The following is a 16,628-nucleotide window of genomic DNA, read 5'->3' as shown; positions in this document are numbered from 1 at the left end:
CAGGCAGGACTGGCCTAGGGGGTATTTTAATTGGTTTTAATAAAATTTTAATAGAGCGGCCAATTCAAATATTTATTTTTAATTATTTTAGATTTGTATTAGGTATTATGTGGGATTGTTTTAAACTGGCTGTAAGCCGCCCTGAGTCCTCCGGGAGAAGGGCGGGGTATAAATGAAATAAATAAATAAATAAATAAATTAGAGAGGTCTAACCCAAATCTATGCAGGAATGGTTCCTTTTTATCCTATATATATCAATCTGCACAAGCCGAGGGCAAGTGTGTGAAGCTTCATTTGTGCATGCACGGGATTGAGTTGTGAGCCCGAAACCATCCCCTTCCCCCTGCTGCCATCATTGCCAGTCTATGGAGTAAGAAAGATTGGAGACCCCTGCTACACATTACACAGCAAGCCAAATTTAGACAGCGGAATACCCGTAAACAGCTAGTATCTGTTTGCAATTAAAAATGTATTAAAACCACTTATACTAAAACTAACTAACTAAATAAACAAAAAATCCTAGTGCCATAGCTAAACTTTCACATGCAGACCACAAGTTTCATCTGATCCATCTCACCCTCACCTTGTGCTTGCAAGAAAAGCCAGATCTTAAGTGCTTTTTGGAAGGTTAAAAGAGTGGGGGGAGGTTTGCTGCCAAATATCAGGGGATAGGGTAATCCATAGGGCAGTGGCTGACATGGAAAAGGCACACTTCCTAGATTCCATAAGATGGCACCATATAAAAGAAGAGGCTAGGAGCATGTCCAACCTGTTTTTCATCTGAGAAAATGGGCACATATCCTTAAGGAGAGGGAGGTCCTGCAGATAAACTGGTCCCATGTTTTACAGTTTTAAAGTTAAGCTTGAATTGCACCCAGAAAGAAACAGTGAGCCAGTGCAACTTGTGCAAGTGATGTGTAATATGAGTAAATCTGGGGACAGACATCACTATCCATGCATTTTGACCAGTTGTAGCTTCCAGGTAGTCTTCAAAGGCAGCCCGATGTACAGTATGTTGCAGGAAAGGGCACAACTGGCACCTAAGACAGATCTGTGCAAAGCTGTCAGAGTAAAAAATGAAATATCACCCACGCTGGAGGAACCAAAAAACCCAGAGCCACTCTGATTTGCCAGGGTTGCCATCCAGTCCCGGAGACCCTATGCGCACTCAGCCAGACTGCAATAGCATTCATCTGTCCATCTAGTGGTGGAAATGAATAACTGAATATCATCAGCATTCTAATGATACTGCACCCCATGCCATCAGATTATTTCCTCCAGCAATTTCATGTAGGTATTAAAGAGGCGAGTCAAAATACTGAAGCGCTGAGGCACATCCTTCATTGACCTCTCCTTCTCTATCAACACTGACTGTAACCAGAAAGTAGAAAGTAGAACCACCACACAAAGTGTCTCCCACTCCCAACCACCAAAGCTGGTCCAGAAGAACACCATGGTCAATGGCACTGACAGCTCCTAAGAGGCCAGGGAGGCCAGAATGGTTGCATCACCCCGATCCCAAGCTCTCCTAAAGTCATCTACACGCACAAGGCTTTTAAGGAAAAAAGTTATGAGACCAATAAAAAAATAATAGACGAAAGGCCTTAAAAGCAATTATCTTCAATGTTCAATGTATAAATGTCCAGGTTGTAATCAACAGTTGTGAGAAATGGATGGAAGAGAAGGGAAAGGGAGAACGTGTCACTAGAAAGTTATCCTTTAGTGTTTTTATTTATGCTTCTTACTTGTTTCTCTGTTTTATTTCACTATCACTATCAAATTAGACTTTTCTTTCTCTTTGCTAACAATAAAAAAATCTTTTTTAAAAAAGAGAAATAGTAGTGATCTACTCTCAAACCTCTAATCTTCCTCAATTTGGTATACTCCAGCTTTGCTAGATTACAAGTACTTTCTTATCTTATCCAGTTACAGCAATCTGGCACAGGTCTAGATTTGACGGGGTTTACACTTAAGTCTATCCATAAACTAGGTAAGAGCAAGGTAGGTGAATGCCCAGTTTAGACTGTTTCCTTGGTTAATCTGTTTTTACAGATTCCTTTATTATCTTGTGTAAGGTCAATCGCGTTTAACCAATGGCAAAAAAGTACACTTGCTAACATAATTATATTAAAAGCTTTACAATAAACAATTTAAATTATCAGTTACATGTCTAAAATGTTTCCATTGCTCCTCAACAGGATATGAAGATAAATCTCTTTTGTTATGCCTTATAAAAACCTTTTTGGATTCTTTTTTGTGTGGCAGTAACCCAGCTGAATTTGCTTTTAACAAAGTTACAGAGAAACCTTTGAAGATGTGTCTAATGGAAAATTAATAATACCAAACATGTGTCCTTCAATGTCAAACTCCACTGCCAATCTATACACATAATAAGTGGCTCAGGAGAAGCAATGTTTGTAGAGCAAACTTTGACACTTAAGCACACCCAGCAGTGGTATTCTCCATATCTAATGAGTGTATATGAATGCCTAGCATATGTCCTATATGCTACACAACTTACAGAAGAGGTGGCATCTGTCTCAGAAAGCAAAATCCCAAGATATTTCCATGTTTAGGACAAATATCCCAAGATATTTCCATGTTTATCAGCATAGCCCAAAGGACCATGTTACCATCCTCTGGCATTGACTGGAGACAATTAAGACAGTTGCTTCTTTGGGTGTTTTCCCCCCCCCCCCCCCGTTTCTTCTGCAGACTTTTGGTTTCCAAACAGTCCTTCTCTGTGGGCTCACATGGCCCTCCCCATTCTTGCATTCTTTGATCCACTTTCCCCCCACAGGCAGAAGAAAGGGAAAGTGTTTCCAGATGAACTGTCTTTGTTTGGCTTGGTCTTATTTACACTTCAGGGGGTTTGAATGCTCTTTTCTTGATGGAGAAAAACTTTACTGGAGAACTCTGAACTACTCTGAAAGCATTATAACCAGCATCAAAATGAAATGTTTTACAACCATCATTGCTATTCAGTGAAGAAAAAAACACTTTCAATCTAACACTTTCGTGAATCCATCAGCATTTTCTAATGCAAGAATATATTCAATTCTCAATAGAAACATTTATAAGTTAGCAATTTAACACAATGAAGTAAAAAAAGCAAATAAAACAAGGGGGGGGGAAACCCCTACTGAATGTATAGACCTGGGAGAGAACATTAAGAAAAAAAAATTATATTATTGTTGTGTAATTGGTGGTTAAGTAACACTTTCCTACCTGCTGAACTTCACTTTCTCCGTTTGAGATTTTTTCTGTGTACACAAAGGAGTTGAATATCCGCTGCAACAAAATTAAGAAAGACCACTTAGACATCAAGGCACAATAATCATGGTTTTAACATATTCAGAATAAAAAGCAGCTGGACTGAGTACGGGTATCATAAGGCAAAAGATTAAAGTTTAAAAGAATTATCATAATAGAGAATGAAAAACCACACCAGTTTCATTTAGACACACATATGCTTCCTTAATTAAATTAAACATGTTTGTGTTTTTGTGGAAAAAGACTAGGATATTGCATCCAGAGTGCCTGCTATTGCGTCCAAATGGTATAAATTTTAAAAAGCTATGCTTTACATCTGATTTTGCCCAAGTATATTAATTGTTTACATATACATTTAATTCAATGCAGCTTTTTAAAAATGCCTTCCCTCTTCCAATCTCTTTGCTTTCAGGTTTTCTTCCCTGTTAATCTCAATTCATTAGGAACCAGTCTAGACTTCTAAATTGCTTTTATTTGATATCAAGTAAAGGCCCCTATGGATATTTGCAGTGGTGGGATTCAAATATGTGGATGCTGCTTCCGGAAGTCCATTCTGGGCCTGGGCAACAAAAAATTAGCTACCGGTTCTGCCGAACTGGTGTGAACTGGCTGAATCCCACCACTGGATATTTGCCATGATGGGAAGGGATAGGCTTATACTTTCTTCTCCCAGTGCTGATGTTCACATGAAGTACCGTCACAGAGATAATGCATCACCCAAGTTTTAAACAAGGAACAATGCAGTTATTGCATTGATTACCACTTTCATATTGCTCTGCATTTTTTTTAACCAATTCAATTCCTTTCACACTTTTCCTTTTTTCTCTAGGTCAGTACCATATAAGGAATATAAAGTAAAAATTTAAAAACAGTTTTTATTAAATTATTCCTCTGGGAGGTCAAGGATGGCATTTGTAGTCTTCCCTCCTTTTATACCCCCATATCTGAAAGGTAAATTGGATTCAGGGTGAATGGAGACTTGAAGCTGGAACTATCCAATAGCTTATATCAGTGATGGCGAACCTTTTAGAGACCGAGTGCCCCAAAACCGCCCCCCCGCAGGGCCACCCACCGCCTCCACGGTCCGCCACAGATCACTCTGGCGGCCCAGCAGCGCCATGGTGGCCACGCCCTCCGCCTGCACCTCGCAGCAGCATCTGCACACAACGGGGTACAGGGGCGGAGTCTTGTCCCCGCTGCCCGGCTGCCATGTTCTTGGCTGTGCTGCTTTACGTGGGCCATGCTCGGGAGTGGCTCTCCTCCAGGGGGGTTGCTGGTGAGGAGGGGGCCACAGGGGGAGGCGGGGCTGGGGTGACGGCGCACATGCCCACAGAGAGGGCTCTGAGTGCCGCCTCTGGCATGCGTGCCATAGGTTTGCCACCACTGGCTTATATTAATCATTATATCTTTATTTATATTTCACTAGAATAAAAGAAAGACACCATCTTATTTCTTAGGCCAAACTAATAAGATAGAGATAAGAAATTGCTCACTATTCAAGCATATCCTTGAACCAGAAACTTCCTAATTTAACTCTGAGTTATGCTCTCAGGAGCATTCAAATAGCACTGTAAAGGCGAGGAGAAAGTTGTCCTTATGCTCTTGTCCCTTCTTTGCCGCATGCCTTCAACCAACCTGGGACCCAAAAGAAGATGCAGACGAGAAACTGCGTGGATAGAAAGAAGCTGCTGGGGAACTTTCAACCTCCTTTTGTCCCACCTGAATTTAATTGCTGGGGATTAGGAGAAGCCCAGGTGGCTGTTTAAAGTGCAGTATTGCAGGCAAACTCCGCCCACAGCCTGGAGTTCAATCCTGACAGGGCTCAAGGTTGACTCAGCCTTCCATCACTCCCAGATCAATAAAATGATGCTTTACATCAGTGGTTCTCAACCTGTGGTCCGTGTATCCCTGGGAGTCTGCGATGTCATAGGGGGTCTGCGAAGGTTTGAAGAAATGTTATAATTTAAATTTTGAGTTAAGTCTTGGGGTCCATGGATCATGGCCACAAAAGTTATTTAAAGTGGGTCCATGGTGAAGAAAAGATTGAGAAACACTGTTTTACATTGTAAACTGGCTATAAAGCAGTGCTTCTCAACCCGTAGTACGCGTACCACTGGTGGTACTTCGGCACCTGGCAGGTGGTACACATACGACGGGTTGAAAAGCACTGTAAAAAGAAAAAAGTATTAAAAAGGTGTAAAAGTGTAGCAGGGGATGAGCTGAAGCGGCAGCAACACTGCATAGGCCTGTGGGAAGAGTCAGCTGGAGCTATGGTGTTGCCGGGACTCTGCTGAGCACCCAGGATTGCCGCAGGGCTCCAGCTGATTGGCGCTTCCAGAAGCAGCATGCAGTCTTGAGGAAAAGGCACCAGCTACACCGAAGAGAAAAGGAGGAAGAGGGGGAGAGAGGAGAGGATATAAAAGGAGGATATGGAGGGAAAGAGAGAGAGAAAAAACTGATGGAGAAAAACAAGGGGACGGAATAAGAAAGACAAAGAAGAGGAGAGGCTTCTTTGAGTCAACCAGAAGGAGAGAAGGGGATAGAACAGTGCAAAGATTAATGTCAGAGAAATAAGCCCAAGTTTCCCATTAAAAGTTGTGGTGAGTGAGTGTACAGATAGTCCTCAACCTACAACCACAACTGAGCCCAAAATTTATGTTGCTAATTGAGGAATTTGGTAAATGAGTTTTGTCCCATTTTATGACTTTTCTTCCCACATTTGTTAAGTGAATCGCTGCTGTTGATAAGTTAGTAACCTGGTTGTTAAGTGAATCTGGCTTCCCCATTGACTTTGCTTGTCAGAAGGTTGCAAAAGTGGATCACATGACCCTGGGACACTGTGCTCATCATAAATATGAATCAGTTGCCAAGCATCTGAATGTAAATCACATGACCCTAGGGATGATGCAACAGTCATAAATGTGAAAAATGGTCATAAGTCGCTTTTTTCAGTGCCGTTATAACTTTGAACAGTCACTAAGCAAACTGTTGTAAGTTGAGGACTACCTGTACTTCATCACTTTTTTTCTTTCTTTTTTTTGGGGGGGGGTCATCGAGTTTTTGAACACCTTGCTAAGCGACTGGTAGTACTCGAATATTGCCTAATCCTAAAAGTGGAACAATCAGTGAAAAGGTTGAAAAGCACTGCTATAAAGCACTATGGGGTGGTATAGAAGCCCAGATGTTCTTGCTATCAGAGCCTCATCCCATCTAGGAGGTACCTTAGGGTCCAGACAGCAGTATCTAAGCCAGTGATGGCGAACCTTTTAGAGACCGAGTGCCCAAAAAACCGCATCGCTGCTGCCCCGCCTCACCTGTTCTGTCCGCAGGGCCACCCACTGCCTCCACGGCCTGCCACAGCAGATCACCCAGGTGGCCCAGTAGCATCATAGTGGCCACGCCCTTTGTCCGCACCCTGCATCATCTGCGCGCGATGGGGCGCGAGGGCAGAGTCTTGTCCTTGCTGCCCAGCTGCCATGTCCTTCGCTGCGCTGCTCTACGCAGACTGCTCCTGGGGCGACTCTCCTCTGGGGGGGCTGCTGGTGAGGGGGAGCCACAGGGGGTGGCGGGGCTGGGGCGATGGCGTGTATGCCCACAGAGAGGACTCTGAGTGCCGCCTTTGGCACACGTGCCATAGATTTGCCACCACTGATCTAGGCCAAAATGGGAGTGCAAACACTTGCCCTTCAGTCCATGCCTATTAAGAACCTTTGGCAGCAACTTAAAAAGAGATTGGTTGTTTACAAACCAAGAAAAGAGCAATGCCTTTGATTCTTGGGGGGGGGCAGACAAGACCTCATATACTGTATTGCTCCAAACAGCTAATTAATTTTCTTCTTCCCTATGGGAAATGCAAATATAGGAAGGCTTGGTTATCTGCTGTCTGTTCTGTTTGTAACCTCTTTCATGTTAATGGATTGACTAAATCTAAGGCCAATGGGCAAATCTAAAGATTATATATATAATCTTTAATGTTATTATTATTAGTATATATATATATATATATATATATATATATATATATATATATATATATATATATATATATATATATTCTGAGGTTTTCGCGGGTGTTTGTATGTAGGTCTTTAGTTATTCGGGTTTTCTCCCGCGTAAAATTGGAAGTATCTTTTCTTCTTCCCTATGGGAAATGCAAATATAGGAAGGCTTGGTTATCTGCTGTCTGTTCTGTTTGTAACCTCTTTCATGTTAATGGATTGACTAAATCTAAGGCCAATGGGCAAATCTAAAGATTATATATATAATCTTTAATGTTATTATTATTAGTATATATATATATATATATATATATATATATATTCTGAGGTTTTCGCGGGTGTTTGTATGTAGGTCTTTAGTTATTCGGGTTTTCTCCCGCGTAAAATTGGAAGTATCTTGGCGACGCCAAGACACTTCTAATTCTACGCGGGAGAAAACCCGAATAACTAAAGACATATATATATATTCTGAGGTTTTCGCGGGTGTTTGTATGTAGGTCTTTGGTTATTCGGGTTTTCTCCCGCGTAAAATTGGAAGTATCTTGGCAACGTTTCGACGAAGTCCCATTCGTCATCTTCAGGCTGGTGTTTTCAGCTTCGTGCTTCTAGGAGTAATGTGTGATCGCAGCTGCACTTCCAATTTTACGCGGGAGAAAACCCGAATAACCAAAGACCTACATGTATGTATGTATGTATGTATGTATGTATGTATGTATGTATGTATGTATGTATATAATGTATATGTATATGTGTATATGTGTATATGTATATATAAAAACTCATATATACATTGAATAACAAGATATTTCTTTCAAATCTTGTTTTTCCTAAGTTTTTGAAATGCTTATTCACTATGAAATAAGTAATTATTTTCCTTCCACTTCATTTTCAATAAAGATGTAGACACGAATTTATTTTTATTCTTTATCATTCCATATCATGAAAGCATTATTCTAGATGAACCAGTTCTAAAACAAGCATATAAACTTACCGAAATCTTTAAATTCTTTTAGCATAAACAAACAAATAAATCACAAAGGAAAAATACAACTTCTGAGAGTTATTATCCAAAATAGGTGGTACATGTTTTATTAAATACAATTAATTTGAATTATTTATAATTATCAAACAAATAGCATAAACTGTGGGGTCTTTGGTGCTCTCAGAGCTTGGCTGTTTTCTTGCAAACATTTTATTACCAAACTAGCTGACAACATCAGTACTGTTCGTAGTTCAACCCTGAGCTAGAAATATTCTCTTCTAAACAGCATAAACACTTATATTCTATCTTATGGGAAAACACATACTGACACTGTTCATGCAATGCACATCTTAGTTAAATCATGTCCTTTCTTCTATTCAGTGAGTTTGCAGGTGTATATGAAAAAACATATATTAAGCCTATCTAGTATTTAATTCTGTACAATAAAAATATATCTTCTGTCTGAAGTTTAAAATTAAGTTTATAGAAAACATTACTGCAAAATAGATTTTCTAATTTTACTCGTTTAGAATGAACACATGTTCTTGTTCAAAAATACAAAGTGAGTTATGCCAACAGATGAAAACACAATGTACATCACTATTAAAAGCACAATTAAAATATCAAGATAGAACTGATAATGAAAATTAAAGAAGTATGGGATGGAAAATCAGTGGAAAAGAATATTTAGTAGGGAAATGGACATGGATCAAATCTCTGTAAAGATTTTGTTCTTTTCTATAGATTGTCTTGATTAAGTTCTCCAGCTCTCAAGACAAGGAAGCAAGTATTATATATATATAAAACATCAAATCAAATGAAGATATAAAAAGCAGATTGGCAAGGCAATTTTCCCCCGCAGTCTTTCAGCCATTATTCAGAGCAGAAAACACAATTTACTGTGAAATAATCTTATATTTGTTCCACTGAGCTGATGATTGTCACTTTCCCTGATTTCTTTTCCTCTTGGGGATTTCAGGAATTTTAGAAATTTGAACTCTTGATTTCACGGCCACCCTTGAAGAGGGCACCACTAAATCTTCCTGAGTTTTCAGGTTTCAGTGAGCTTAAAGGGATTAAAAACGTAAAATACAACTATTTTAAATGAGCAACAGTCAAGTCTCCTCTCATTCTACAGCTTCATTGAAACCTCTGATCAGTTACTAACACTACAAATATTGTCTACCTCACCCCATTAAGTTATGAACATAATTTAACATCAGAAGAAAAGACATTAAAGGGTATCATTTTGATGAAAAAAAATCATTTTCTTTTCTAACCGACTCTTTGGACATCAAAAGAAACAAAGGAAATAGTACCAACTAACATTATGATTTCCACCTATAGTGCAAAGCTAGCCTTTTACTTGGGCTTTATATTTAAAAATGATAAAACTGTCCTTTATTAAGGAAGACAGTTAGAACAATTAACCAATGGAACAACCTGCCTTCAGAAGCGGTGAATGCTCCAACACTGGAAGTTTTTAAGAAGAGACTGGACAGCCATTTGTCTGAAATGGTGTAGGGTTCCTGCCTGAGCAGGGGGTTGGACTCGATGACCTCAAAGGTCCCTTCCAACTTTATTATTATTATTATTAAGTTCAAATGATGCGGCCTTATTGACCAGAGAAAAGGCAGAAGAGAATCAAATTATTGTTATGCAACAGGCATTAAGTGATGAAGCAATGTTATTCTTAGACTTTCCAAAACCTTCCATGACCAAATTCATACTTTGACAAACTTGACAAATATGGCAGTGACAGGAAAGTTCTGCATCCACTTACTGTCATACTTTGAATACTTTGAATATAGTTAAGAAAAACTATCATAGAAAATAATTTAATATACAAACAAGAAGAAAGCTAGCACTGCAAGAAGCAGCAGAGAAGGCATATTACGATATCTGACACAAGTTTATGAAATACAGTATATTCAGCCATCAATTTTTCAAAAATTATGAAATAAAGTTAGCATTTTGGGAAATCTCCAGGAATAAAGATAGAATGAACATAATTCCCTTACTGCTGATATATTTATTATACATCTTTGAATATAATAAATATTATCCTATCTCCAGTTTTTCCTTTCTTGGGAAAATTGTTGAGAAAGAATGATCTACTCTATCTATCTATCTATCTATCTATCTATCTACCTACCATCTACCTACCTGCCTACCTATCTAATTTATTAAATATTTTATTGACAATAGTAATACAAACTAAGAAAGAAAAAGAACATTAAACAATTAAAAAGAAAGAAAAGTAAAAATGCATTAAAGAAAGAGAAATCTATGAAAGAAGTGACTTCCAATCTTCAATTCAATTATAAAACAATTTTTGTAATTTTTCTCTGGCTCTTAGTTTTACAGCAGCAATCCCTTCATCTCATATTCCATCCCTTTTCTGCAGGCAAATTTATAAGGCATCAGCTCTTCAATTTTAGTGTTAGAAGAAAGTCCATTAAGAGTTTCCAGAAGTAACAACATATCTTATTTTAACTTTAATCAAATAAACCAAATTTATATACCTTCCTTCTATTTCTAACAATCTTAATCTTTAGTCTGTTCAAATAATATTGTAGAACTTCATTTCTTTTCATTTTTTATTTCTCCCTTCTCACAAGATTTTTCAAACTTTAACAAGCCTCATTTGTAAATCCAATGTAAAAAAAAATATTCAGGTAATTCCCTTGATTTATTATTTGTATTTCCTTGTAGAGTTTTAAAATATAATCTGTTTTGTGTGCGTGTGTGTGTGTGTGTTTCTTTTCTTTTGTCTTTTCTTTAGTGAGACATTCTTTTCCATGTCATTCTCATAGCCTGTCATTTTAGATCCACTTTCAATGCCATTTTTTGTCTGGTCCAATAAAACTTGTTGCTCACCTGGCATTTCTTCCATAACCTTTTGGACATAGTATATCCATAGGGGGAAAAACACTGCTATTGTCAGTGTTGATACTAACTTCTAGTTCCATTTTTTAAAAATGTCCTTCAATATTTTCAATGTTATAATGTTTTGTATCATTTTATGAGACTCAGTTAATTAGCTTTTAATGAGGCTTGTGTATTTTTCTCCTTTAACTAAAATCTTTAGTTCTCTCTAGTGCCCCAAGTTCTGTCACATGACCATGGTGGAAGTTGGGACAAATAACAGAATTTTGAATCTGGGTCATAAGTAGCCCCCTAGTAGGGCTATGGTAACTTCAAACAGTTGCTTAAGCAACTGGTCATAAATTAAGAATTACTTATACTCTGGAGATAAGGTCGGTGCACTTGTTGGCCTTCTGGCAATGATTAGAGACAATGATATTCTGGAGGGACTTTGGGGGATGGATGGTGACCAGTGCATTTCATTTTTTATGGTAGATTTGTATTTTTACTGATCTTTACAATGTAAACCATTTTCTGAGCCCAATAGTACGTAAATATTGTATATAAACAAACCAAAATGTTAGCCACAGGACTATAAAAACTAAGAGGAAATCAAATTGTCACTACAATAGATAAAACATATTCATAAAACTTGCTCTGTTGGGCCTGCTATCCAAGAATTTGAGCTGTCGAGGCCCAAATCTAACAAAAATAAATATTTGTAAAAGCCAATGGGACAAAGAGAATAATTGCTCCAAGTTAGACTAATACTGTAATGAAAGATTTCTAGACTATAAAAATCAGAAGGAAGTCCCATCAGAGGAACTGTATTTCTAGACATAACCTCTTGGAAACTCTTATTTTCCCTCAATAAAGAAGAGCTGGAAATGTACCAAATATGTCATCAAGGTACTTTTTTAAAGCCAAAAGAAGGGGAGAGCAAGAAAATTAGTTCCATATGCTAAAACAATTCAGCATTTAGCATATGTAATTTGACAAATGTTATAGTCTTGACAATGTACATGGCAATCTTTCAGAGAACTAAAGCTGATGTTATGCAATCTCAAAATATAAAACAGATGGTAGGGCACCCTTCCCCCAGATGCACTATTATTTGTCATCATGTTAAGACTGGGAGTAGAGAATGAAGAACATATATTTATTATACTCTACAACAGAACAGTAATAATTCTCCAAAAAGATCCTTGTATTCTCAGCAGAGACTAAAAACAGAGTCACGTAAGATGTAAAAGTTAGCTAAACCACCAAAGTCCAAACATAATGTCAAAGAAAATGGAAACTAAATCAAATTATTTAAATGGAAAAGAGACAAATTCATTTCTGAAGGAAAATAGCTATTTTCACATAAATAATGCCATTATGTCATGTTGCAGACTAACTATGATGGCTGAATAATAAAATTGAGTCTGTACCAACTTCTGTCTATTCAATGATAGCTAGCTAGCGCCCTGAAATTTATGCTGAATTCTATTTTTCAACTATCAATGTATTTATTTATAAGCCTTTAACCCTTCCCCACCCCAGTTTCCAAGAGTCTTATAAAAATCAGTAAGATATTCCATTGCTCTCAGATACCTAGGACACAACACAAAAGAATTAGGGCTGGGAAGGAGATAGGAAAAAGGCAAACATTTTTCTTAGAAATAAATATATAAATGAAAATTATAATCATAAGGTGGATCAGCTCTGAGAGGTAGAATGATGAAGGTCAGAGTCTGAGAACAGACAAGGTGTTGCAACACAGAAATGCCAATCCATCCCTCCCATTGAGAAACAAATTCTTACTCCATTTAAGTTAAACACATAGGAGAAAATGATTAATAATGTTTATGTCTTACACACATTTTAAATACACACATATCAAGGAGCTGTGTCCTTGAATCTCTACCTGCCAGGTAAATTTGAGCAACTATCTGGATTAAGCTTGACAGTAAACATGTTTTAGGGAAAAGGAACAAGAGTTAACAGTTTCTTGGGTGAGTGGAAGGGGGAAGTTTAATTTTATTAAACAATGATTATTGCTGGATGACACTTAATGGGAAAAAATGATAAGAGCCAGCAGAATTGCCAAGTGCCCAAATTATGATCACATGACTGCGAAGGTGTTGCAATGGACAGAACATTAAGGATCAGTCGTGGCTATGATTCATTCGTCACCATCATAACTTCATATGGTCTCTGAAAAAATAGCTGTAATCCAAGAGCTCTCTGTATTCTTTCTCTTCTGCTTCTTCATACCAACATTCAGATCCAACTAGCATGAAATAGTAACACTAACTTTATTTGTTGCAGCAACACAAACATGACTTGAAAATAACCCCGTTTTCTTCTGTTCCTTAAATTTTAATCAGCTCCCATACTTCATCACAAGTTGCATTTTATTTTTTATGTTTTTATTATTTGTTTGTTTGTTTGTTTGTTTGTTTATTAAATTTATTGGTCGCCCATCTTACCACAAATATCTCAGAACTCTGTTCATGCCAAGAGAGTCTGTCTCCTTTCTGGTGATTTCTCTACTCTCTAGGACAATCTATCACATGAGAGCACATACAGTACACAGCTGTCTGCTGAATGAAATATTACAGCACGGTCTGTGTAACTTCATACTCTGGCAAAAAAAAAACACCCAAAAAACCCACTACCATCTAACTTGTATGATGCTTCCTGTGTTGTTCTAACAATGATTAGCAAGATCAAGAAGCACATAGCTTTTAAAAAGCCCAACAGAAAGAGCCATTTAACTGTTCTCATTTAGCTATCTATTATATAAATAATATGAACTTGAAAATACTTAATGTATGCTAAGGCTGATGTCAAATGAAAACACATACATTTTCTAGGATCTGAACAAAGAATTGCTACAGCAACTCTTCAGCGCTATCCGGTTAGAAATATGCATTTTACAGGTTTGCGCAGACCAGCTTTTCCTGTGCTGCTAGTTTCCAGATCCCCAGAATTCTCAGCCAGCACAAACTTTCTGGCTTGCGGCCCTAATAAAGCAATTGTAATTGCTGTAAAGGGTGTGTACTCCAGTTTTCTTCAGTTAATCAAGGAATATTATTTCTGGTTACCCGGTGCTGGAACATCTGTATAATGCAGTGCTTAATTTTATTTTCAGGATTTAATCTGGGTCAGTCACCGGACCAGAGGTTTAGTCTTCCGAGATTTTGGACTTGTGCTGGAGCCCGTCCTCAGGGAACTTTTCTCTACCAGTACGCCCGAAACCTTAAAAGACTAAACTTCTGGTCCTGGTGACCAATCCAGATTAGATCCTGCAACATTATCCTGGGACACATATATTTGCTTTCATTTGTAATTTTATACATAGTATTTATTAATCATTTTGCTTCTTTCTGCCTTTGTTAGAACAGTTTGTCTTTTAATCTATTAATCTCAAACTATAAATAAGTCAAATAAATAAACAAAATTGGGGAAGGCTAGCAAAACCAAGACAATAAATAATATGCTGTAGCCACAATGCCCTTTCTTGAATGTATTATTGTTTTCAACAGCCAGGAGATGGAATGACATGATAAACATCACTGAAGAATACAAGTTGGAAATCTCAGCTTTTTTTCCCACTTTTAAGTAAGGTTGTAGGAGAAACTATGGGAACTGTGCTTTCTTTGTTTCACCACAAAAATTGGTTAGAAATTGCACCACTGCAAGCATATTATACTGATTCCATCTGACTCAACACATTGAATAAAATTATATAGTCATTTTGAGTGATTTCCACTGCATATCTTTGGAATACACATACTTTAGTCTTTCACAAGTAAAATGAGTTTCAATTAATATTTAATATTATTTATTTAATAAATATTTAACATTAATTTGATATTAAAGGGGCAATAAAGTATACAGTGAAAAACACATATACACACCTGTCCAGATACAAAATGAAAGAATTCTGTTTCCATGATAAATATTATACCAAACAGCTACATATTTTCAAATACTTCTAAACACTTATAGGGGTTCATGAAACCCCATGGGGTTAAGAACTATTTACGGGAGGATTGCAAGGGGTTTTTTTAGACTGACTAGGCTTGGCGGTGTGATCAAAAAGTGTGACTTATGAGGCTGTCACAAGTATGACAAGTGTAAAATGTGATTAGGGGATTGCCACAAAGAAGAGGGGATCAACTTATTCTCCAAAGCACCTGAAGGCAGAACAAGAAGCAATGGATGGAAACTAATCAAGGAGAGAACCAACCTAGAACTAAGAAGAAATTCCCTGACAGTTAAAACAATTAATCAATGGAATGGTTTGCCTCAGTAGTGGGATCCAGCTGGTTAGCACCACTTTGGCAGAACCGGTAGCTAATTTTTTGTTGCTGAGGCCCAGAATGGACTTCCAGAAGTGGCAGAGAACCGGTTGTTCACATATTTGAATCCCACCACTGGTTTGCCTCCAGAAATTGTGGGCTCCAACAATGGAGGTTTCAAGAGGAGATTGGAATAGGGTTTCCTGTTTGAGCGGGGTATTGAACTAGAAGACCTCCAAGGTCACTTTCAAGTCTGTTATTCTGTTATTATGTCTTACAATGACAGATGACCGTCATCTCATGACTGTGCTCCAGTATAACAGTTGCAACAGTCCCGGTTACAGTCATTAGGTAAATCCCTATAGGAAAAGAGCAGGTTGAGCTGGAAGGTGGAGTTAAAGATGTCATCATTACATTGCCACAATAAGCCCGAGTCCAGCCTCATCCCATGAATTCCATGGAACCTATGTAGCGCCATTTTAACTTTGAACGTTAGTTGACTAGATTCTGGTATATAAGTAGTAATAATAAGTGCTTCTGTGCTTTGGACTCAATGAATGTGCCTGGTTATTTGTGCCTGACAATCCCGCACAGTTGCATTATCGCATGGTCATGTGACCACCATTTGCAACCTCCTGCCAGCTTTCCCATTGACTGCTTATCAGAAGCCAGCAGTGAAGATCGCAAACAGAAATCATGTGACTGCAGGGATGCAGCAATCAGAAGGATCAGTCATAAATCTCCTTGCTCAGTGCTGTTTAAAAAAATGACACACCACTCTTCAGTTAAAATTTTCACTGCCAAGTAGCCACTTTGGGCAGTGAAAGCAATCTCTCATCACTTTTATTTCATGAACAGATTTCATAAGTCATCTTGCCTTTTAGCTTAGTGTTCAGACTGGTTAATTGTAAGACAAAGGACCATATTAATTTATAAAAATGTTCTTCATTCCTCCGCTTTACTCCCAAATAAAGCTATTATTCTACGTTCTGCCTATATTTACAAGTATTAAGAGTCAATATTCTTTTTTCCAATGGACTTGGGAAAAAAGCAACCAAAAATACAAAATCATATTCCAAATCTTGGATATTATGGCACAATTGGGATAAACTGTGCCGTTAAAAAGGAAGCATTATCACTTAAAAAAATATGTTATGTCTTTGAGAAGAATGCATTCCCAAACAAATTAAAATCAGTCTATGAAAGCAATGCTTT

The 16,628-nt window shown here is 37.8% G+C and overlaps 1 protein-coding gene across 1 annotated transcript in view; it reads right to left on the bottom strand.

Annotated features, from left to right (window-relative positions):
• CACHD1 (cache domain containing 1) overlaps positions 1 to 4,393 on the bottom strand; it is an 87,656-nt gene extending 83,263 nt beyond the window's left edge. Inside the window, exons 1-3 of the mRNA XM_015823565.2 lie at positions 4,346 to 4,393; positions 3,665 to 3,695; positions 3,229 to 3,305 (exon numbers count right to left, since the gene is read on the bottom strand). Coding sequence (XP_015679051.2) covers positions 3,229 to 3,305; positions 3,665 to 3,695; positions 4,346 to 4,393 — 156 coding nt within the window. The remainder of the gene's footprint in view (positions 1 to 3,228; positions 3,306 to 3,664; positions 3,696 to 4,345) is intronic.
• Between the last annotated feature and the right edge of the window lie 12,235 nt (positions 4,394 to 16,628).

This window comes from Protobothrops mucrosquamatus, unplaced genomic scaffold (genome assembly GCF_001527695.2).
Source record: "Protobothrops mucrosquamatus isolate PMUCROS unplaced genomic scaffold, P.Mucros_1.0 scaffold1915, whole genome shotgun sequence".
Taxonomy (NCBI): Eukaryota; Metazoa; Chordata; class Lepidosauria; order Squamata; family Viperidae; genus Protobothrops; species Protobothrops mucrosquamatus.
This window is presented reverse-complemented; position numbering and strand designations above follow the sequence as displayed.